Below are 22,467 nucleotides of genomic sequence, written 5' to 3'. Positions count from 1 at the left end.
GTGACACTCAGGACCTATAGTTCACTTGACAATATGACTCATATTAATTAATTTCCTACTGTTGGCAACTATGCCATGGCTGTATCAATTATTGACTGTGTTGAGTTTTGGGGTTTTTTTTATTTGCTTGTTTTTTGAAACAGGGTGCCATGTAGACCTGACTGGTCTTAAACTCTCTAGACAGCCAAGGAAAACTGAATTTCCTGTCTCTGCTTTCCCAATGCTGAGGTTACTTATGTCACCACACTTTATGTAGTACCAAGGATTGAATCAAGGGCCCATGCATGTTAGGCAAGCACTCTAACAATTACGTTACATTGCCAGACAACCCCTCCCACCCCCTTTATTTTGTGTGCATCTATCTCTGTGTTGGGATATGGGATTGTGTACTCTAGAACCAAAATGGAGCCCGTATTCTCCTTCCACTATGTGACTCAGGTAAACAAACTTGGTATCTTTACCTACTGAACCACCTCACTGGCCTTTTAAAAAGGCATTTTCAAATTACATTTATTTTGTGTATGTTCATGCATGTACACATATGTGTGGTCAGAGAGGACATCTTGCAGGAGTTGGTTCTTTCTACCATATGGGTCCCCAGGATAGCAATCAAGATAGACATGCTTGGTGGCAAGTACTTTCACCTGCTAGCCATCTGACTGGCCTTTTTTTCTCCCTTCCAGATTTGGTTTCATGCAGTCATGTAGCCCACATATCATTGAATTATTTTTAAGTATGTTTTAACTTTATTTATGTGTGTGTTTGTGTATGTGTTTTGTCTTCATGTACGCCTGTACACAGCATATGTGTATGGTCTTCAGGCACCTGTACACCTAAGAACTACTGAGAAAAAAACAGGTGCACATGAATAAGCTGGTCATGGTGTACACCTTTAATCCTAGCACTCAGAAGGCAGAGGCAGAGGCAGGAGGATCTCTCTGAGTCCAAGCACAGCCTGGTCTACAGAGTGAGTAGGACAGACAGACCTGTTTCACAGAGAAATCCTATCTCAAAGAAAACCAAACAAAGAATAAGCTGGGGTACTGTAAAGAGATGGTGATGGCTCAGCAGTAAAGAGCACTGGCTTTCCTTACGGAGGACCTGGGTTCATTCCCAACATTCACATGGAGACTTACAACCAGCCGTAACTAGATCCAATGCCTTCTTCTGACCTCTCTGCAGGTACTACACTGCCTATAGTATATGAAGACACATTCAGGTAAAACACCCACACAAAATAAAATCTTAAAAGACAAACCAGTAGGGCCAGTGAAATGGCTCAACAAGTTAAAGATGCCTCGATGACCAGTGTTCAATCCCGAGGATTCACACAGCAGGAGAGAACAAATTCCTCTAAGTTTTCTGTGACTTCCACATCTGTGCTATGCATTAAGTGTGTACATGCAGTTGCAAGCATGCATGTGCGCATGTATGTACACTTTAAAAAAAAAGTGATCACTCCAGAGATACATGAAAATAATCGAGGAAGGCAGGAGGCACACAGCTTTAATACCAGCCCTTAGGTAAAGGCAGGTCATATTTGCACTCAAGTCCAGCCTGGTCTACTGAGTTCCAGACCAGCCAAGGACACATAGTGAGACTGTTGCTCTTACAGAGGACCTGGGTTCAATTCCCAGCACCCACATAATAGGTCACAACCCTCTATAACTCCAATACCTAGGCACACATGTGATGGGGACACATATTTATATGTAGGCAAAACACTAAAGTAGTATTTTTGCTGTTGTGTTTTGGGGTTTTAAGAATCAGGATCTCTCTACATAGTTTCTGGCTGTCCTGGAACTCACTATGTTTAAACCAGCTGGCCTTAAACGCAGAGACCTGCCTGTCTCTGCCTCCTGAGTACTAGGAGTAAAGGTGGCCCACCATCATCATCATATATACAAATATATGTATATATGCACATATATACATACATACATACATACATATATATATATATATATATATATATACATGTAATCTTTTTCGAAATACGGTTTCTCTGTGTAGCCTTGGTTGCCCAAGGAGCTAGGTAGACCAGGTTGGCCTCAAACTCACAGAGATCTGTCTCCCAAGTGCTAAGATTAAAGGCATATGCCATCATTGCCCAGCAATAATATATTTTTTTTTATTTAAAAAAAAAAAAAAAAAAAAAGGACAGAAAATGATTGCCTGGAAAGCCATTTCTCTCTTACCATTGAAGCGATCAATAGCCTCCTGGCGCATATTCCCAGTGATCCCACCATCAATACGTTCATATTTATAACCTTCATGTTCTAAAAAATCTTCTAGTAAGTCCAACATCTTGGTCATCTGTAAGAAGGAACAGCTTAATTATAGCGCTGTCAGGTGATGAGCCCTCTTCTCAGTCACTAGAGCTGGCCCACCACCGTCTGCCTCCGCAGTTCTAGTAGTTGGGCCCACATACCTGGGAAAAGATGAGTACACGATGCCCTCCCTCCTTAAGGTTCTTAAGCATCTTCTGTAGCAGCAACAATTTCCCAGATGCTCTGATTAGGGCACTGCCATCATACATGCCATTAGGCATCTTAGGAGCTTCCTGGTCACAGAGCAAAGGAAAATACATTGAAAGAAAGCCCACAAGGAGAGAGCAACCCAGGGAAGACAGAGGTGGCACTTACCATTGCTGCCACAGGGAAGAGATAGGGGTGGTTGCAGCACTTCTTAAGATCCATCACCACATTTAGCAGGGAAACCTGGTTGCCACCACCTCGAGCATTAAGTGCTTCAAAATTCCGAGTGAGAATATACTTGTAATACTTCCTACATGAACAAGATGCAAGGACAGGTTGGACTCAAGTCTTTAAATGACTAATGAGGCAACCCAACAGCCTGAGATCATCTTTCCAACATTCCTCACTGTGGGGCTAAGCTAACAAGCACCAGCCACACCGTCGTCATGTTAGATACAGGAAGGTATAACTAAGAACTACAAACTCCAGCTCCCAGCTATCAGGTTTCTTCAGGCCCTGCCTGCTCCCATCACCAGACGACTAGAAGCTACGTGGGACAAACCCTTGGCAAAAGGGCAGGTGTCTAACTGTGCTTCTGCGCTACACACTTTATACTCACTTTTGCATAGGGCTCAGCTCCACACGCACAATCAGTTCTGTCTTGGATGGCATATTCTTGAAGACATCAGCTTTGAGACGCCGCAACATGTGAGGCCCCAACATATCGTGTAGCTTTTTAATCTGGTCCTCTTTAGCAATGTCAGCAAATTCCTCCAAGAAGCCTTCCAAATTGCTTCAGAAAAAAAAAAAAATAAATAAATAAGATAAATAGTCGTTTGAGAGGAAGAAACAAAGGAAGGAAAGCAATATAGGAAATGGGCAACCAGAATTAAAAGGATACTAAGGACTGACCATGAATAACACACTTACTGGAATCTCTCAGGGGTGAGAAAGTTGAGCAGATGAAACAATTCCTCCAGATTGTTTTGTAATGGAGTCCCAGTTAGCAACAGCTTGTGCTGTAGTGAGTAACCGTTCAAAACTCGGAAGAACTGGTGAAGAGACGAAATTCAAGAAATCAGAGCACCAATCTATCTTTAGGGTCCCATGCGGTTTCGATGCCCAGTGAAGTTCATTCTCTGACCCCATGGCTGCCATCATTCTTTTTCTTTTTTAATGATGTATTTATTTTTATTTTATGTTCATTGGTGTTTTGCCTGCATGTATGTATGTCTGTGTGAGGGTGTTGGTTCCCCTGCAGGTAGAGGTACAGGCGTTGAAAGCTGCCATGTGGGTGCTAGGAATTGAACCCAGGTCCTATGGAAGAACCACTGAGCCATCTGTCCCGCCACCTCCCCCACCCCCATCATTCTTAAAGGCCTGACCACAAAAGTGCTACCACAGGTAAGGAAGGAAACAAAGACCGTTTTTCCTTTCTTCTCTACTTAGGTTTCTTTCAAAGAGAGGATGGTCCCAAGAGACTCAAACTGGAGACTCCACCTCCCTCTCTACTCACCTTAGACTGATTGTTCTTCAGACGATGGGCTTCGTCCACAATGAGGCAGGCCCAATCAATAGAACCTAAGATGGCCATATCAATGGTGATCAATTCATAGGATGTCAGCAGAACATGAAATTTCACAGACGCTTCTTTCTGCAAAAAGATGAGTTGGTTATTCATTACTGGTCCACTCCTCCAATATCAACATAGCCAGAGACAGGTGGGTGGGCTTTCCCTGCTGGCAGAGTTATCCTTTTGCCTTACTCAGGTGAGGCAGCAAACTAAGACCAAAGCAGTGAATCCCTTTCAAACAGTACCCTCTTCCTACCCACACTGAGATACCTTCATTCGGGAGGCCTTCTTGCCACCACGAATGGCATTGTCTTCAAAGGAGAACTCATTTTCCCTGATGATAGCACGGCTGTCCTTGTCACCCACATAGGTTACCACGTACATATCAGGAGCCCACATTTCAAACTCTCGCTCCCAGTTGATGATAGTAGAAAGAGGAGCACTCACTAGGAAGGGGCCTTTGGAATGACCCTAGGGAGAAAGCAGGCACAATCAGACTAAGAGCCCCATCACTTTAAAACCCAGACTCCACCTCTCCCAGATCCTCAGCGAAACTGTTGCCTGACACCTGCACCATTGCCCCCACCCACTGTTCTCATTTCAAAACTCTGATCCTGTCTTTTCCAAACACAACACCCACCTTGACAAAGACACGCTCTACCAAGACTTTCCCTACCACGAAGACCAACCACAATTCTGTTTACCTCAACACACATACATTCCCTATGCCCCAGGACAGACACACTAAGTCCACCATGGTCCACTCCCTTAACATTTCCACTGCAGGGTCCAGAGAGATGGCTCACTGGTTAAGAACACTGGCCGCTCCTGCAAAGGACCCTCGTTCAGATCCCTGGACCCATATGATGGCTCCATCTATAACTCCAGTTTCACATCTGAAACTGGCCTCCACAAGCGGTAGACAGACATACTTACAGGTAAAACACCCACACAAATAAAATTGTTTAAAAAATTTCACAGCAAGGCTGGGCTGTGGTGGCACACGCCTTTAATCCCAGCACTTGGAAGGCAGAGGCAGGCAGATTATCTGTAAGTTCGAGGCCAGCCTGGTCTATAAGGCTACACAGAGAAACCCGGTCTTGAAAAACCAAAAAGAAATTCCACAGCAGACCTATGTCTTCCTATCCCTCAGCAGTGTTCAAAGTCAAACGTCCTTCTTCCTTTCCTCCCTGTCCTCAAAGTCCAAGAAAAGACAGCAATCACAAAACAAATGCCCACATCAAAAGCTACCATCCCTGCCATCCTCACCTCCTTATAGAGGGAATAGAGAAAGACTGCTGTCTGCACAGTCTTCCCCAGGCCCATCTCATCAGCCAAGATGGTGTCAGTGCCCTGAGCCCAGGAGAAGCGCAGCCAGTTCAAGCCTTCCATTTGGTAGGGGTGCAAGGTTCCACCTGTGGCATCCAGGTACTCAGGCTGTCGCTCATACTTCACTGTTGGCTGGAGGATGAAAGAGAAGGTAAGAGCTGGTAAAGAATTGCCTTTTTCCCATAAGACAGCTACTTCTTCTCAGAGCTAAAGGAAAAACAAAAACCACACATACAAACCCTTAAGGAAGTCAGGCCTGGTAGTACCTGCCTGTAACCCTAGCACTGGTTGAAACAGAAGGATTGAGTTTAATATGGAAACCAGGGGCTGGAGAGATGATTGAGAGCACTAACTGCTCTTCCACAGGACTCGGGTACAATCCCCCAGCACCCACATGGCAGCTCACAATGAATAGTCTGTAACTCTAAGATCTGACACCCCCACATAGACAAACATGCAGACAAAACACCGATGCTATTAAAATAATAAATTATTTTAAAAAAAAGAAAATCAAGAACTCACTACCAATACACTAATTCCACTAGATCTGCCAGGTAGCTAGCTAGGTGTGATGGTGGTGCACACCTGCAAACAAAGCATGTGAGAGGCAGGAAGAACAGGAGTTCAAGGCCAGACTCAGCTACAAGACCCTGCCTTTCTCAAATAAATAAGTGAGCCCTTGTGTATAAGACCACTCCCTAGATAGTATTTGTCATCCTATGTGACATCCCTTCTGTGGGTTTGTTTTTCCTGATGGTGAAGAATGAATGGAATCCCAGTGTTTTCTTACTTACTGACCTGTGAAGAGGGAGGATGTAATGTCCCTGGAGCATCTAAACTAGAACCATCTATCTGCAGGCCCCGACTCAAGAGCTTCACTCACCATGAGACTATGGCAGGTAAGACACACTGCCCACCCAACAAATGACGCCATGCCCTTCCTCTTCCACCCCAACTCACATCAACAGTTGGGGTCTCCGGAGGCCTCTCCAGTTTCCGAAGCTTCACCTTCTTGAGCTTCTTGCCCGGCCGTCCTTCCTCTCCCCTCATTAACTCCCTAGGAATGGAAACAGACCACAGCTACCTAGGGGTCCTTTCAAGAGGGCAGCTCTACTCTTTTCCCCAACCAATCACCTACCTGTGATTCCAGTAGCTCTGCTTGAACAGGTCATAGTCCTGTATCTCCACATCCTCACTCTCCCAAGATGCCTGATCATAGGGTAAGTCTCGCCACTTGATTAAGTAGTGAACATGGCCCTTCTTGTCCACACTACAAAGTCAATAAAGAACTCCTCAGAGCCAGAAAGCAACTTTCCTTGCCTCCTCAGTCAGCCTTGCTCTTAAACACTGACAAAACCATTCTAAATGTTTTTGAATACACTCCACATGTATTCAAAGCCACACTCAAAGTGGTCTTTTGACCACCAATCTCTCTCTAATTTATGCTCTCCCTATGGGCCAAATTCCAGCACTCAGTCACTGAATTACAGAAGAATGTCTGCTGAGAGAGCAATGAGCACTCTCTCAACTCCTATACTAAGAGCACCCATGGGTACACTACCTCCAGGGAGCCAAACTGGTACCTGTGGTTGAGGATTCGGTGGATCATCATCCATTCCGGTTTTATTCCATATCGATAAAAGCGCTCTTCCATCTCTGCAAACTTAGGGTCCTTGTTCTTTCGCTTTCGGCTCTTCTCTTCATCTCCACCAAAGTCCCCAGAAGGTGGCTCATCCATATCATTCTTCCGCTGATAGTTTCGGAACATCACCTGACAGTGCAGCTCCAACTGGGAGCAGAAGAGAAAGTAAAGCACCCTGAAACTCCATCCAGCCTCCTAGTCACCAGGCTGTCCTCTCACTACCTCTGCAGTTGTCCCACCACATATGCAGCCTGCCCCAGACTTACCTGCAGTTCTGATACCCAGGAGCAGTGCCAGTAAGACATGCCTTGCCATTTGACAAAGAACTGTCTCTCTGGCCGCCCCTCCAAGGGTTTGGGAGAAGGGGTATTAGGATCAGCATCTGGAGGCCGAGGCACTGGTGTAGGAGATGGTGGCTGGCCCCACTTCCAAATCAGGATCTTCTGCACTTTGCCCTTAAGAGCTGGACACTGAAAAAGAGAGCACTTTATCTCAAAAACCCACAGGGAAATAAAGAAATTGTCCAAGGATTAATAAACATTAATGTTTATGGGTGCATGGTTAAGAGCATTTGCTGCACAAGGATGAGAACATGAGTTCAAATGGCCAGCAGTTGGAGAGATAAGACTTGCTGGTCTTCCAGAGGAACCACGTTTGATTTCCAGCATTTACATTGTGGCTAACAATTATTTCTAACTCCCAGTTCCAGGGGATCTGATGCCTTTTTCTCTCATCCCCAGCACCCACACAGAAAGTCAACATAGTCATGCACACCTGCAACCCCAGTGCCATGGGAGCAGACAGAAGGATGGATCACGGGAGCCTGCTAGCTGCCAGCGCAGCCTCAGGTTTAGTAAGACTTATCTATTAAGATTCTTTCCAAGGAATAAGGTGGGATAATAAGAGTATAACATGGCTGCTCTCCTGGTCTAGGCACAAAAGAGGCCTGGACCCTGCACATACATAGGCATATACAACACACAGACACCTTTTTTTTTTTTTTTTCTTTTCTTTTCAGGTAAGTCTCACTGCAGATCCCTAGCTGGCCTGGAACTCAAAATATGAACCAGACCAACTTTAAACTCACAGAGATATGACTGCCTCTACTAGAATTAAAGGAATGCACCATCATGCCCAGAAAAATAAAAATTAAAGACTACAGGGAGCTTGGTGACTGAAGTCTTTGATACCAGCACTGGGGAGGCAGAGGTAGGTAGAGCTTTGTTAATTGGATACCTGCCTATCAGTTTTACACAGTGGACTCAAGACAGGGCTGTAAAGTGGTACCCTATGGGGAAAAAATGTTTTTTAAGTAATGATAAACACATTAGCAGACAAGCCCAAAACTTTAATCTTTTCAATGAATCATAAAGACTTCATTTCAAATAAAATCTAATCCCATCACCCTCTAGGTAAAGAACACTAGAATTTTCTCTCCCTTTCTGGATATCATCACAGAGCTTAAAATAAAAAGCCAAGAAGCTATACATTAAACAATAACCCAGAATAGCTGGGCATAGAAAATTCACAGAACAAGAGCCAAGCAATTACCTGTCTTGAGCAACCTAAATGCAGTAAATGGGGTCTCAAAGAGTCTAAGCTATCAAGGATTGAGGCAAGACATCAAGACTAAAGTGAAGCTGGGCACAGTAACCTGAGCTTCACTCCTGAATATCAGTAAGAGGAAACACACAGTATGAGTTCAAGGCCTGCTCCTTGTCTCAAAAATAAGTTTACTGCAGCACTTGTATACAAGAGCTAAGTTATAGGGCCAACCAAGGTATTCATCAACAGAAGAAATAATGGAGTATCAAGAATAAGCCGAGCATTGGTGGTCCACGCCTTTAATCCCAGCACTTGGGAGGCAGAGGCAGGCGGAAGAGCTAGTTCCAGGACTGGCTCTAAAGCAATACTGAGAAACCCTGTCTCGAAAAACAAAAAAAAACAAAAAAAAAGACTATCAAGTTTTAAAGACAGAATCACATGTAGGGCTCATGCCTATAATCCTAGCATCCAGGAAATACCATGAAGTCAAAGCCAGCCTGAGCTACATATAATGTATAGTAAGTTCAAAGCCAGCCTGGAAGCCTGAACTATAAGACATCACTTCAAAACACCAAAAAAGAAAAAGAAAAAAGGAAAAAATAGAAATGACTACTCTAAACTAGAACAGTACTACATCCTGCTTAAAATGACTACCAAGACACTACTTCTCTAGTCAGTTAACCCTATGTTTATGAAGGAGATGGTGTTCCAAGACTAATTAAGAAAAGAAATTCCTAACCCAAATGATCCACATCCACACAACAAAGACATCTATCTATTCAATGATGGTCATAACAGCATTATCTGTAATAATAGCAAGAACCTGGAAACAACCTAGATGCCCCTTAACAGAAGAATGGATAAAGAAGATATGGTACATTTTACACAATGGAATACTACTCTGCGGGGGAAAAAACAACGGAATCTTGAAATTCGCAGGCAAATGGATGGAACTTGAAGAAACCACCCTGAGTAAGGTAACCCAGTTATAAAAAGAGGAACATAGTATGTACTCACTCATATATGGATTTTAGACATAGAGCAAAGGATCACCAGCCTATAATTCACACAGCCAGAAAAACTAGGATACAAGGAGGAATCTAAGAGATTCATACAAGGTCCCTCACAGAAGGGAAAAGAACAAGACCTCCTGAGCATATTGGGGTGGGGGGCAGTGAGTGGAGAGGGAGCTAGGAGAAAGAGAAGGGGAGGAGATGAGAACATGTGGGACCAGGAAGATTTGAGTCGGGGGACAAATGGATGAGAGCAAAAACAGAGATACAATAATAGAGGGAGCTGTTATAGGTTTGAAGAGGAAACTGACTCTAAAGAAATATCTAGAGACTTACAAGGATGATCCCAAATAACAATATGAACAACAGTGGAAAGGCTACCTTAAATGCCCTTCCCTGATAATGAGGTTGATGACTAACTTATATGCCATCATAGAACCCTCATCTAGTAGCTGATGGAAACAGGGACAGACACCCACAGCTGAACACTGAGCCGACTCCTGAAATCCAGTTGCAGAGAGAGAGAGAAGTGATAAGAAAAAGGGTCAAGACCAGGCTATAGAAACACAGAGACAGCTGACCTGAACAAGGGGGAGCTTATGAACCCCCAGACTGATAGCTGGGAAACCAGCATTGTACCGACTCAGACCTCCTGAACATGGGTCTCAGTTAGAAGGCCTGGGCAGTCTTAAGAACCTCTGACAGTGGAACCAGGATGGATCCCTGGTGCACAAAAGGACTTTGGCAGCACATTCCCCACGGAGGGATACTCCCTTAGCCTAGAGGCAGGAGGGAGAGCCTAGACCCTGCTCCAAATGACAGATTTTGATGATCCCTCCTGGAGGGCATCACCCTCCCTGTGGAGTGAGGGGAGGGGGGCATGAGAAGGGAGGGAGAGGAAACTGGGATAAATATATAAAATGAGAAAAATGATAAATATATACATTTTAAAGTAATTCCTGTCTCAGCTAGAAAATGTGTAGGTCTCCAATGATTTCTCCCTGCCCTCAGTCTCACAATGCCTACAAGAGAGCAAACCCTTGCACTTGTATTATATGATACTGCCCATCTCCCACCCTCACTAAAATCACTTACAGTACAACGGGGACAGAGCCATTCGCCATTTGGGATCTCAGGCAGTGGGGGGTTCAGGCAGTGGATATGGTAGGAAGAAGGGCAGGTGTCACAGCATAGTAGCTCCCCGCCATCTTTGCAGACTCGACAGAACTCCATGTGGTGGTCGTCTTCCTCTTCTGGGTCTCCCCCAACCTCTTCTAGAATTTCCTCACCCTCAGAATTATCCTCTTTAGCTTCCCACTGGATGCCTTCCTTCTCCTGCAAAAAAGAACCAGAGATCAGATTATTACCACCCCACCCCACCCAAAACCACACAGAACCTACTGCCATTGTCCTTTTAGATGCTTCCCAAAGCTGACAGCCATTTCTATTTCCACGTAGGCCCAAACCTCACCCCCACCCTTGCCTAAGGGTATCCAGGTACTCACACAGTGCGGGCAGCTCCACTTGCCCTCGGGGGCCTTCTCCATGTCTGGGTCCAGGCACACCATATGGTAGGCTCGGGGACAGGTATCACACAGGATGATCTCACCGCCTTGCTGGCACACCTCGCAATAGTCCTGGTGGTCTGTCTCATAACCATCCACAGCAGTCACCTCCTCCTCGCCTGGGCAAGGAAGAGGGAAAGCCCAATTATTAGAACAAAACCACCTCCCCCCAACCCTTATCTCCTAAGGGAGATTCTTCCCTGGCCATTCCCACCTGGTCCCATTACAACTAAGTACAGAAAAGAAACACACCTTTCTTTTTCTTTTTAGTGGTCCGGAGTTTCTTGCGGCTCCGACTACTTCGGCTGGTAGAACCATCCGAAACAGAGTAGCTGTTGATGCTGGCATCATCGAAGTCAGATTCCACATCTAAGTCATCATCCTCACTCTGGAAAAGAAAAAGGTTAAAAGTCCAGGCCAAGGTAAGAATAGTAAAGAACCCCATCAAGAATTGCATAGAAGGAGCCTAGTCACACCTACCTAAGGCAATAAAATACCCCACATTTTTGTTTGCTTTGTTTTTTAAGACAGGGTTTCTCTATATTGCTTTGGAGCCTGTCCTGGAACTCGCTCTGTAGACCAGACTGGCCTCGAACTCACAGAGATCCGCCTGCCTCTGCCTCCTGAGTGCTGGGACTAAAGGCGTGCGCCACCAACACCAGGCTCCCCACATTTTTATGTACCTGACAGAAAGCAACATCCTTCTCTACCGCACAGCTCCCTCCTTCCCCAATGGGATGAACCAGGCTCTCACCGAAGATCTCTTCCGCTTGGAGCCGAAACCTCCCAGCTTGATTTTCAGAGGAGCTACTTTCTTGGGTTTGGGCTTCTTGGCATCAGGCACTCGAGGGCTGCCTTTGGGCTTCCTCCGAGCATTGGGACCTAAAGTCAGGGTACAGCCAAATGTACATCACAAGGCAAGTGATAGGAGAATAGAGTCTTCACCTAAGCTTTGCTCTACTCTGCCCTGTGTTCTAAATCTGAGGCTCACTCCTGCCTCCTGCTGCCCACCTTAGGGGTGATATAGCATTCCTATGCTGTCTTTTGACTTCCCAAGCCCACCCTGAACTCTGTTAAATCCCATCTCACCTTTGCCCTCCTTGGTCTTGGCCTTTCGGATAGGCACCTCCACAGGGGGAGGGGGAGGTGCAACTTCAGTAGCCGTCACCATGCTCTCCACCACAGCCACAGCCGCTGCAGCTGCAGCTGCCACTGAAGCTCCAGAGCTGCCCTTGAAGGGGTTGTTGGTACTGAATTCCCTCCACTTTGCACCCAAGACCATCATCATCTTGGAGACAGCAATCTTGGGGTTTTTAGCAGCAATTAGGGGTCTGGTAGAGAAATGGACAAGAATAAGAAAGATGGTCATGTATAAAAATAAAAGATAAGGAAGCAAGAAGAAATTATAGAAGGAATCTCCTCCCTTCCCACTCCTTAAGACCCTCCTGACTTACCGGACGAACTGACTGAAGGCCTTGTAATTGGTGAGGGTACGGTAGTCCTCCTCTGAGAACACATGGTCAATGTCTTCCATGCCCCAGTCTTCCAAAAGCTGAGCAGATGATTTTGGTTCCTGCAAAGAGAACACAGTCAAGGACCTGCCTCCTGCTGTTCACACTTGCTAAGAGAACACATTCAAGTTGAAACTATGGCTTGCAAGAGCAAGGTAAAAGAGAGCGACAAGGAGATAATGAAAACGATATGGAGAGATTGTGTTCTAAAGGGCAGGTTGTATCTGGGAACAAGGGACAGGGGCTAACAGGAAAGAGGAGAGGACAGCAGTCTTGGCAGGACAGAGGTCTCACACCTTTGAGTCATCGTCATCATCCTCCTCTTCCTCCTCCTCCTTCCGCTTGGACTTGCTCTTCTTTTCCTTCTTAGGTCCGAGCTTCTTCTTCTTCTTCTTGCCAGGAGTGTAGTCGCTGCCCTCACTGTCTGAGCGCAGAGCCACCTCTTCCTCCTCCTCCACAAACTCTGGCCCCTCCCCAGAGCTGTCCCCCAGCTGCCGGCATAAGAGTAAACGCTGGAGCAGGGAAGGGGGAAGAGGGAGACAGACACACATGCTACACACATGCTCACCTCAGGACAGTCCTGAGGCTCATCCCAGGATCTGACCCACAGCTCCAGAAGGAGAAAAAACCCTGAGGCCTACAACCGTGCTTGGAGCACCTCCTTCTTCCTTCCTCTCACTCCCCAGAACATTCAGTCACCCACTCACCTCCTTTTTTTGGCGCTTGCTCTTAGGGATTTTAGGGTCTCGAGGTTTCTTAGGCTTTTTCTTCTTCTTAAGCTTTGGAGTCTCTGCTTCTGATAAATCCTCTTCTGGGTCTTCTTCATTTTCTACATACATTTGGCAAAGTGTGACAGATGGGGAGAAAGAACAACGGCAAAAGGTAAGGACCTAACGCAGAGGGTTAGTCCGGCTCTGCCCAGCTCTGGTCCCGGACTCCCCTTCAGAGAACTGCTGTAACACACGGAAGGGAGCTGACACCCAGTACAAAAACAGACAAAGAGAGCTAATATCCCTGAAATAGGCCTGCCAGGCTAGAGCAGGCCCACCTTGGGCAGCTGTCCAGGCCCCTACCTCCTCTCTTCAGCACTCAGCCACCTTCAGCTGTGTGGTAAATGGAGCTGCCTGGATCATAGCAAGAAAGAACTGGATCCAGCCTGTAAGACTGTGAGGTGAGGAAAGCCTAACCAGAAGGCACTAAACACAAACTCAATCCTCACCACATCACCCCAGATCAAAGAGCAGGTTCAGGGTCTAAGAATTCACACCTTTATCAAACCCCTTTGGGTTTATCACTATTCAGAACCACCAGAATCTCCCCAGTCCCAGATTCAGTTTCCAGTTCAACTTCATACCCATTCCCAGTTTCCTTTCTCCATTTCTAGTCCTACTGCCTCTTTCCAGCTTTCTCCTGGGTCAGGCGACTCTTCTCCCTAGGGGCCCGGAATCAGCCCAGCTGTCACCATCTCCCCTTCCCAACCCCCCTTCCATCTGGCTCCACCTCCTTCCCTGGCTAGCAGCACACACAAAGCCTGGGTAACACTGGGGCTCCTGGGCAAGGATAGGTAGAAAGGGGCACAGAGGGAGAAGGCTAAGAGACAGCTTTCTTTGTACCAGTTCCCTCCTCCCTCTCCTCCATCTCTTCCCAAGCCACCCCCGCCCAAGAAAGGGGGAGTAGGAAAGGGAGGAGAGAGAAGGGAGTGCCTCACCCACTGAAGAGAAGGAAAATGGCTCCTGACCGCGAAAGCCAGCCCAGGGCACCCAGTGCCAACCTAAGACAGACAGGAAGTGGCAGGGAGGGGTGGAGGGGAGGAGCTGATAGAAGTATACAGGGAAAAGAGAACCCTCAGAGGGAACTTCTCAAATTATCACCTGGCCCTAGGTCCCATGCCAATGGCCTCTCATACCTACTCAAGGGTGACAGTTTGTGACAGGCCACCCTCCCGCTCCAGACAAGCAAACCAAGACAGCATCAACCAAGAGCAACACTATTTGAAGGACTGCATTACTCACTCAATAATTTTCCTAAAACATTACAACTAAGATTTAACAAGGGCTCAGTGGAGGTTATCAGACTATATGACCTTGTTCCCTTGAAGGTATCCACAAGCTTTAGCTTAAGGAATGGAGCCTAAAACCAGTCTCAAAGCTCAGCTCCCTAATCATGCAACAAGAATCCTCTCCAGCATATGGAAATCATGTCTGGACCCCATAAAAGTAGTAGGACCAAGAGAACAGTGGCAAGCGTGAGCTCATGAGCCCCAAAAGTAGCCCTGAAATGATTCCAGTTCTGCCCTTGCAAAGTTAGACAGGCCCTGAGGCTGTACAGGCACCATAGGCCTCCCATTTCCACTCATTCCAGTATCAAGTCAGGTTAGATGCGCCCTCTCATTCCCCAACAATCATGTTCTTAAAGGCTTCTCCCCCATAAGCCTTACAGCACCCCTCCATCAGCTGCATCCCCTTCTTCATCTTTGCCTATAGAGAAGTGAGACAGGGACAAGCACACGGAGGCAAAGCAGACGCCCGCCTTCCCATCCACATACAACCCTCCAACTCCTCAGGCAACCACACGCTGCAGGAGACAGAAAGGAAGATTTGGGAAAGGGGCAAACTGGGTGTGTCAAGTGGAAAAAACTGGGTCATGCTACATACTGGGGCAGAGTTCACAGCGAGAGCCTGCACAGCTCTCACTCAACTTAGGAGGGAAGCCCTAGACCAAAGGGATAATAGAAGGCTAAGCTGAGGACCAACACTGCTGGGACAGCACTACTCATCCTGCCCCTCACAAAGAATATGCAGGAAAGTCAGCCTTCTTCCTTACCACCACCCCATAAAGGCACAGAGATCTGCAGCGTTACACCTCAGGGATGAGACACAAATCTAAGTCTCTTATCCCAGTGGCCAAAGATATCAGCTCTCTTAAACGGCCTCAGACTGAAGTGAATAATTCCAAATTAGAAAATGTCACATTTGCTGAGCAGTGATGGCACATGCCTTTAATCCCAATACTTGTGGTGCAGGTGGATCTCTGTGAGCTGGAGGACAGCCCGGTCTACAGAGTGAGTTCCAGGACAGCCAGGAAGCCGTCTCCAAAAAAAAAAAAGCAAACTTAAATTAAAAAGCATTTCTTCAGGGTACCTCAGAATCCAGTTAGGTCTAAGGAAAAGACAGAAGTGAAAACCATGTCATAAAAAACAAAAACAGGCCTGGCTGCGGTGCACACGTTTAATCCCAGCACTCCGGAGGCAGAGGGAATCGGATCTCTGTGAGTTCCAGGACAGCTTGGTCTACAAAGCAGATGCCAGGACAGCCAGGGCTGTTACACAGAAAAACCACGAACAATAAACCAAGACCACCAGACCCCAGAATGGGGTGGGGGCAAAGGAATGGCACTGGTGGGGAAGGGCTTGCTTCTTTTTTATTTAAATTTTAATTTTTTAACTTAACAGGGAGTCAATAAACCAATAGGTGTCTTAACTAAGGGGCTCTGAATAAGGAGACAAGAAGAAATCCATTTATAAGCGTGACAGCAGCCATCACTTGAGAACAGGCACTCTGATTAATAACTATACAGGTTTGGCCAGTCCAAGGAGCCACCCCAAAACACTGATAGTGCAAACCCTAAAAACCCACACAAACACCTCACACCACCAACCCAGACCCCAAACTACTTCAGAGTGGTGGAAGCCTTTAGGAAGGAGGCCGGGATTATGCCCACCCCAGGGGAAAAGGAGTCCCTTCCTTCCCTCTGCCTTTCCTTCCTCGGCTACTGTATCCTATTCCCCCATCCCTTCCCCACTCAAAAAATTCCAATACTCTGCCTAGCTAAAAGTTCTCTAGAGCCGATAAGGAGCGAGATTCAAACTTCAGACTGTTGAAACTGCGCAGAGAACCGGTAACTGATCACAAGCTAAAAATAATCCGACAGAGAGCAACCAACCCTCCCACAACCGCGGGATCCCAAATGCCTGGCTCCTACAACAGAGATCTCAAAGCACCCCACCGTGTCACCGGAGTCTCCAGGAGTGCCAGCCACCTGCATTCCTAAGAACCTGCACAAGGTACTGTGTGCTAACCCAGAGAGCTCCCTCAACTGGGAACTGCGGAGTATTCCAGACGGCCTTGAGTACAGCCAGCTTACATCTGGGTCCGCGGTGCCCAAGAGGCACATGGCTTTCACCTCCCCCCTCCCGCATCCCCCCCCCACCAACACACAAGAGCTCCGCAGAAGAGAACCACTCCCTTCGGGTGCCCTCCACCCTGAGCTCTGCACACTGGAGACGAGCAGCACACCCCAGCCTCACTCAAGTCGCTAGGAAAGATCCAACACTTCCTGCCCTGGGCGCTCAGGGAAGACGTTACCTGGATGGGGTGGGGGCAGGCTGTTGTTCAGAAGTGCATCCATATCCTCCTCCTCACTGCCCGCTGAGCAGGGGGACGGGGAGCCCAGGCCCGACGCCATCCCCTTCCGCTCCCCGGCCAGGGAATTGGCCCAGCTGCTCCTGCCTGCGGCCTGGGGCCCTCGACACTGGCCCGAGTCACTGTGCGGGGGAGGGGGGAGAACAGTGAGTGACGCGCAGCCCCCCTCCCCCACTCGCTCTTTCCGCCCCCCCCCCCCGGCCCTGCCACCCTAGCCGAGCACCCGAAGCACTCGGGCTGAACTTAGTTCCACACTCCTCGGGGCCAGCCCGTGAGCCGGCTCCCCCAGCACAAGCCCCCAAGAAGAGGGAGCGGTGCCCCCGAGGTCAGGCGGGTGCATGGCGGGGTGGGGACGAGCCGGGCTGGAGTGAATGAACCAGGGGAGGCTGAGGAGGGGGTCCGAGTGGCGGGGCGCAGAGGGGGCCGGGGCAGGCGGCCGGTGCTCGGGGACACAAGGTCACTTGGGAGTGGGGGGGCCCCCGGGAGCCCGGGGAGGGGCCAGTGCCCAGACAGGGCAGCTCTCCAAAGGCTGTCCTCCGGGACGACTCGGGTTCTCTTCCGGAACGGCGGGCCCGGAGCAGGGGGCGTGGAGGCCCGGGCGCTCCAGGGTCCCGAGGAGTCGGGGCGCCGGCGGAGAGCTGCTCCCACCGGGAAGGGGGCCGGGCCACGTGTCCCGGGGGGCTAGCGAGCACAGGGCGAGGGGCGGGCGCCCGGCATTGTGGAGGCCGGGCCCGGGAGACGGGCGCGGGGAGCACGGCTCCCTCCGGGCAGGGCGACGCCTGGGGCAACGCGAACGGCCCGGGGGAGGAGGAGAGGGGTCGGCTGCCCGGCCGGGGCACGGCCCGCCGGCCCCGGGACGCCTGAGGAAGGGACAGGTGAAGGGATGACCCTCAAGGTGATGTCGGGCTGTGAGAGACGCCTCTCCCGTTGCCTCGCGCTCTCCTCACCCTAGAGCCGCCTCAGGTCGCGCCGGGTCTCGCCGGTGTCACTCCCGCTCCGGCTCCTCCTCGCCGCGGCCGAAGGGGGGAAAATGGCTCCGGCTCCGGCGTCGCCTCTTAAAGGGCCCGAAACACCGGCCGGGAAATCCCACCGCACAGGCCCCGCCCCCCCACGGACAGCCCATAATAACCTCAACCAACTCCAACCCCCCCTCCACTACCGCCACCCTCCTCCCTAGGTCTCCCGGGCAACCCCCGCCCCCTCGTCGCTCAGGCAACCATTGGCCACGCCCCCGTCGAGCGCGCGCGCGCGTCACCCGGGCAACCGCCCACCTCCTGGCCATCCCATAATACACACGGACACCCCACATACACACACCCCGCCCCCAACACTCCATGCATATATATGCCCGGGGGCTACTGACATATATTGCCGACCTCTACAAACTAAACCTGCTCCCCACCTCAGATATCCCATAATAACCACTCTTTGCCAACTTCTTCACTCTTGGCTCTACTGCTAACATCCCATAATAACTCGTTACCCCTCCCTCCCCTTGGCCATCCCATAATAAGCACCCCTCCCATCACTTCAGCCTCATATCCCATAATACTCAACCCCATCCCCCACTGACATCCCATAATAACCACCCTTCATCCACCCCCAGTTTGATATCCCATGATTGTCAGAAACTCACCCACCCCACACTACAACGGACACTCGGCCTCCTCCCACACACATCCCGTAATAATCAGTCTCCCACTTTCTATACTGGTATCCCATAATAGCCAACCCCTAGAGCTGCCCTCAGTGCCCGCACAGCCTGTGAGGGGTGCCTGGTGTGCGGGGTGTTTTAGATGTTCATATCACCACCCCCAGCCTCCCTGGTCTCTTTCTAGCTGGCCCATAAATTACACTCCTCCCTATCCAATAGATACTCACTAATGACCAACAGCGGAGACCGCCACCCCACAAATGGACATACATCTGAATCTCCTCTCCCCTAGCACTGGGAAAATGTCCCATCATTTACTCCTTCTACTCCAACATCCCATAATTATAAGAAGCCCATGATATCATAACACTCCCAACACAACCCAGTGCCACATCCCATAATACTTCTGCTGCACTCCACCACCTCACACAGGTCTTCTGGCCAGACATCCCATAATATTCACAACCTCCCCCATCTCTAGAAGTTGTCAGTCTCTTCCAACACCCAAGAGCAGAGAGGGTGTGGCAAACTACTAACTGCCCTGTCCCCGCCCCCATTAGCACACACCTTATTCCCTTTCTGGGCAAAAGGAGTACTCTGGCCAGAAGCCTCTCAGTGTTCAGGACCTTGGGCTCCCTAGCTCACCATTTCCAGACACTCTGTTTTGAGAGCCAACCTAGAGCCCTATCCAATCCAATCAAAATCCAGGTATACCCTAGATGCTTACCTCCCGCTCTGAAAGTTTGTGTAAAATCAAACATAATATACTGACTAGATGAAAAACTTGCATGAACTTTAACTGACCCAGAACATCCCATACTAATTATAAACCCCCATCCAAAAACTATTTCTCAACATCCCAACTGTCCTCTTCTCCTCTCTCAAGTCCAGGCAGCCCCTTTGGATGGCTATCCCATCATCACCAGGTGAACTGAGGACCCTCTATAATGCCAAGTGCTGAACCTTGCTCTCTCTCTAGTCCCCGTTACTCATGTTACTCATGTTCATTCAACATTCCTTTGACAGAGTACCTAGCAAGGTACAGAGAGCTGGCACTACTAAGAAGGCAAAGAAAGGCACAGGTGCCTTCCCACAAGAAACATAAACAGCTGGGAATGGTGTCATATGCCTGTAATCCCAGCACTCAGAAGGCAAATGATCAAGAGTTTAAGGCCATCCTTTGCTACTTAGTGAATTCAAGGCCAGCCTGGGTTTCAGTAGAATCAAGTCCCAAATAAGTAAACATTATTATCAGCACCCATGCTCTAACCAATAAATAATTTAAAAAGAAACATTAAACCACCAAAGAGACCATGATACAATATAAAAGTAGCTGGTCAAAGAACTACTGCTGATCACTGCTTCCCAATGTCCTGTCTGCTCCCAGGGGAGATCACAACCCTCTTAGAGGTCTGGGGAGGTGGTCCCTCCAGGGTAGTGGTTCTCAAACTTCCTAATGCTGTGACCCTTTAATACAGTTCCTCATGTTGTGGTGACCCTCAGCCATAACATTTTCTTTGTTGCTACTTCATAACTGTAATGTTACTACAATTATGAATCGTAATATAAACATCTGTGTTTTCCGATGGTCTTAGGTGACCCTGTGAGAAAGTGTCATTCAGACTACCCAAAGGGGTCACTACCCACAGGTTGAGAACCACTGATCCAGAGGGTTTACAAGAGAAGGGGTTGACAAGATAATCTCCTACAGGGCCTGGGGATGCATGCCTTCAAACCCTGCACTCTTGAGGCAGAGACAAGAAGATCCTCAGTTTGGAACCATTCTGGGCTAAACTGGAGACTGTCTCTAAACAGCAACAAAGATATCACCTAGAGCTGGAGTTATCCCTTACCAGTAAAGTGCTTGCCTAGGACATGCAAGGCCTTCAGTTTGATCCACAGTGCAGGAGGAGAAGAGCAGAAGAGACCTCAGAAGAGAGGAAAAAAGAGAGTGATAATCTCCTGGCTAGTCCCTAGGTGCTAAGGGATTTTGAATGGTAAGCAGCATTCACTCAGTCAGTGTTCTAATGCTGAAATTCTGTAACATTATCATGTTTCCTTAAAAGACATCACTGTGCCACAATTGCTACCTTTATTCTTTTACTTGTTTGCTTGGGGTTAGTTTTTGTTTTTAGTGTGTGTGTGTGTGTGTGTGTGTGTGTGTGTGTGTGTGTGTGTGTTAGAGGAGGAGGTTAGAGGGGTATTATCAGATTCCCTAGAGCTGGAGTTACAGGCAGTTCTAAAGCTGTCTGAGGTAGGTGCAGGGAATTGAACTCCAATCCTCTGCAAGAACAGCATGTCATTTAGCCGTGGAGTCCTCTCTCAAGCCCATTAAACCATTTTGTTTTCCAAGACAGGGTTTCTCTGTGTAGCCCTGGCTGTCCTAGAACTCGCTCTGTAGACCAGGCTAGCCTCAAACTCAGAGATTCACCTGCTTCTGCTTTCTGAGTGCTGGGACTAAAGATGTTTGAATCCACACCCAACTGCCTTTTTGTTTTTTGTTTTAAATAGGTTCTGTCTTTATAGTCTGACCTCAGATCATCATCCTCTATCCTCCTGCTCTGTTTCCCAAATCCTAGGGTTACAGGAATTATTGGTAGGAAACACTACATAAAGCTTTTTTTAAAAAATATGTTTAGGAGTATTTTTGCTTGCACATATGCCCAGGTACCATGTTATTGCCTTGTGTCCATGGAGGCCAGAGGAGGGCATCAGATCCTTTGGAACCGGAGTAACAGGTGGTTATAAACTACCATATGCATACTGGGAATGGAACCCAGGTCCTCTGAAAGAGCAGCCAGTACTCAACTCCTGAACCATCTCTTCCCTACTTTGGTTCTTGAATGCCAAATTTTGTTCATGTGCAATGTCCTATGTTTTTTCAGTCAATCCCCAGTTATATGTCCTGAAGCCTTATAATACCACCAATTTGTTCCCATCCTCATTTTGTTGGGACCCCATCTTCCACTTCACAAACTAAACAAACAAACAAACAAAGGAATTGGTGTAATGGAGTATGTTAACACCAGCTCTTGGGAAGCAGAAGCTAGTTAGTCTCTGGGTTCCAGGCCAACCACTTTTCCCTCTTTCTGGGTTCTAGAAACTAAGGCTGTCAGTGAAAACCAGTATCCCAAGGCCACTGCCTCACCCCCTCTTTCCCTTAAGCCAGAGATGTCCCCCTGTGCTCTAATCTGCTTGTTTCAGGAAGGCCAAAGGCCCGGGGAAGCTGGATGGGTTGAAAAGGAACCAGAACTTCCTCACAGGAAGAGGCCTTCCTGATCTGAAGTGAACTGGAAGGTTCTCATGCTGTCTATCCTTGTGTTGCTCATCTCACCTCTCCAGAGAGAGGGCCGCAACAGGTAACACTCCCCTGTGAAACTCAAAGGACCAAATTGGTGAGTGCTGAAGAAACAGGGAATTCTGACAGTCTCCTTGCTCTCAGACAGATTACCAGTGATGCTGGATGTGTCTTCTCCTCAAATCCTGTGAGTATAACCATGAGCACTCCACAGTGAAGTATTAGGTCTAACAGGGCATGATGGGAACAAACCCTTAACCTGGAACTCGAGACAGGTGGATCTCTGAGTGTGAGGCTAAATTCTAGTCCAGCCAGAGAGACATGGAGAGATCTCAAAACAAGCAAATCCACTTTAGTTCTTGCCAAAAGCTGCCACCATCATCTTTAAAGTTCATGTTTTCTTTTTCCAAAACTTAGCTGAGCTCTCTGGATTACCCTC

The 22,467-nt window shown here is 48.2% G+C and overlaps 1 protein-coding gene across 8 annotated transcripts in view; it reads right to left on the bottom strand.

Moving 5' to 3' along the window:
* Chd4 (chromodomain helicase DNA binding protein 4) overlaps window positions 1-18,189 on the bottom strand; it is a 35,669-nt gene extending 17,480 nt beyond the window's left edge. For 3 of the 8 annotated variants that reach the window (XM_051173119.1, XM_051173120.1, XM_051173121.1), the window contains exons 1-22: window positions 18,024-18,189; window positions 17,020-17,198; window positions 13,363-13,484; window positions 12,952-13,167; window positions 12,599-12,717; window positions 12,234-12,475; window positions 11,899-12,026; window positions 11,397-11,532; window positions 11,085-11,263; window positions 10,675-10,914; window positions 7,288-7,491; window positions 6,963-7,168; window positions 6,518-6,649; window positions 6,340-6,436; window positions 5,320-5,511; window positions 4,321-4,521; window positions 3,994-4,131; window positions 3,408-3,529; window positions 3,097-3,270; window positions 2,646-2,787; window positions 2,432-2,563; window positions 2,199-2,316 (exon numbers count right to left, since the gene is read on the bottom strand). In XM_051173119.1, coding sequence (XP_051029076.1) covers window positions 2,199-2,316; window positions 2,432-2,563; window positions 2,646-2,787; window positions 3,097-3,270; window positions 3,408-3,529; window positions 3,994-4,131; window positions 4,321-4,521; window positions 5,320-5,511; window positions 6,340-6,436; window positions 6,518-6,649; window positions 6,963-7,168; window positions 7,288-7,491; window positions 10,675-10,914; window positions 11,085-11,263; window positions 11,397-11,532; window positions 11,899-12,026; window positions 12,234-12,475; window positions 12,599-12,717; window positions 12,952-13,167; window positions 13,363-13,484; window positions 17,020-17,119 — 3,340 coding nt within the window. In that variant the 5' untranslated portion in view covers window positions 17,120-17,198; window positions 18,024-18,189. The remainder of the gene's footprint in view (window positions 1-2,198; window positions 2,317-2,431; window positions 2,564-2,645; window positions 2,788-3,096; window positions 3,271-3,407; window positions 3,530-3,993; window positions 4,132-4,320; window positions 4,522-5,319; window positions 5,512-6,339; window positions 6,437-6,517; window positions 6,650-6,962; window positions 7,169-7,287; window positions 7,492-10,674; window positions 10,915-11,084; window positions 11,264-11,396; window positions 11,533-11,898; window positions 12,027-12,233; window positions 12,476-12,598; window positions 12,718-12,951; window positions 13,168-13,362; window positions 13,485-17,019; window positions 17,199-18,023) is intronic. The other 5 variants (XM_051173124.1, XM_051173125.1, XM_051173122.1 and 2 more) reach the window with 3 other exon arrangements.
* Between the last annotated feature and the right edge of the window lie 4,278 nt (window positions 18,190-22,467).

This window comes from Phodopus roborovskii, unplaced genomic scaffold (assembly GCF_943737965.1).
Source record: "Phodopus roborovskii unplaced genomic scaffold, PHOROB, whole genome shotgun sequence".
Lineage (NCBI taxonomy): Eukaryota > Metazoa > Chordata > Mammalia > Rodentia > Cricetidae > Phodopus > Phodopus roborovskii.
The sequence above is the reverse complement of the archived record's forward strand: the minus strand, read 5'-3'. Positions and strand labels throughout refer to the sequence as shown.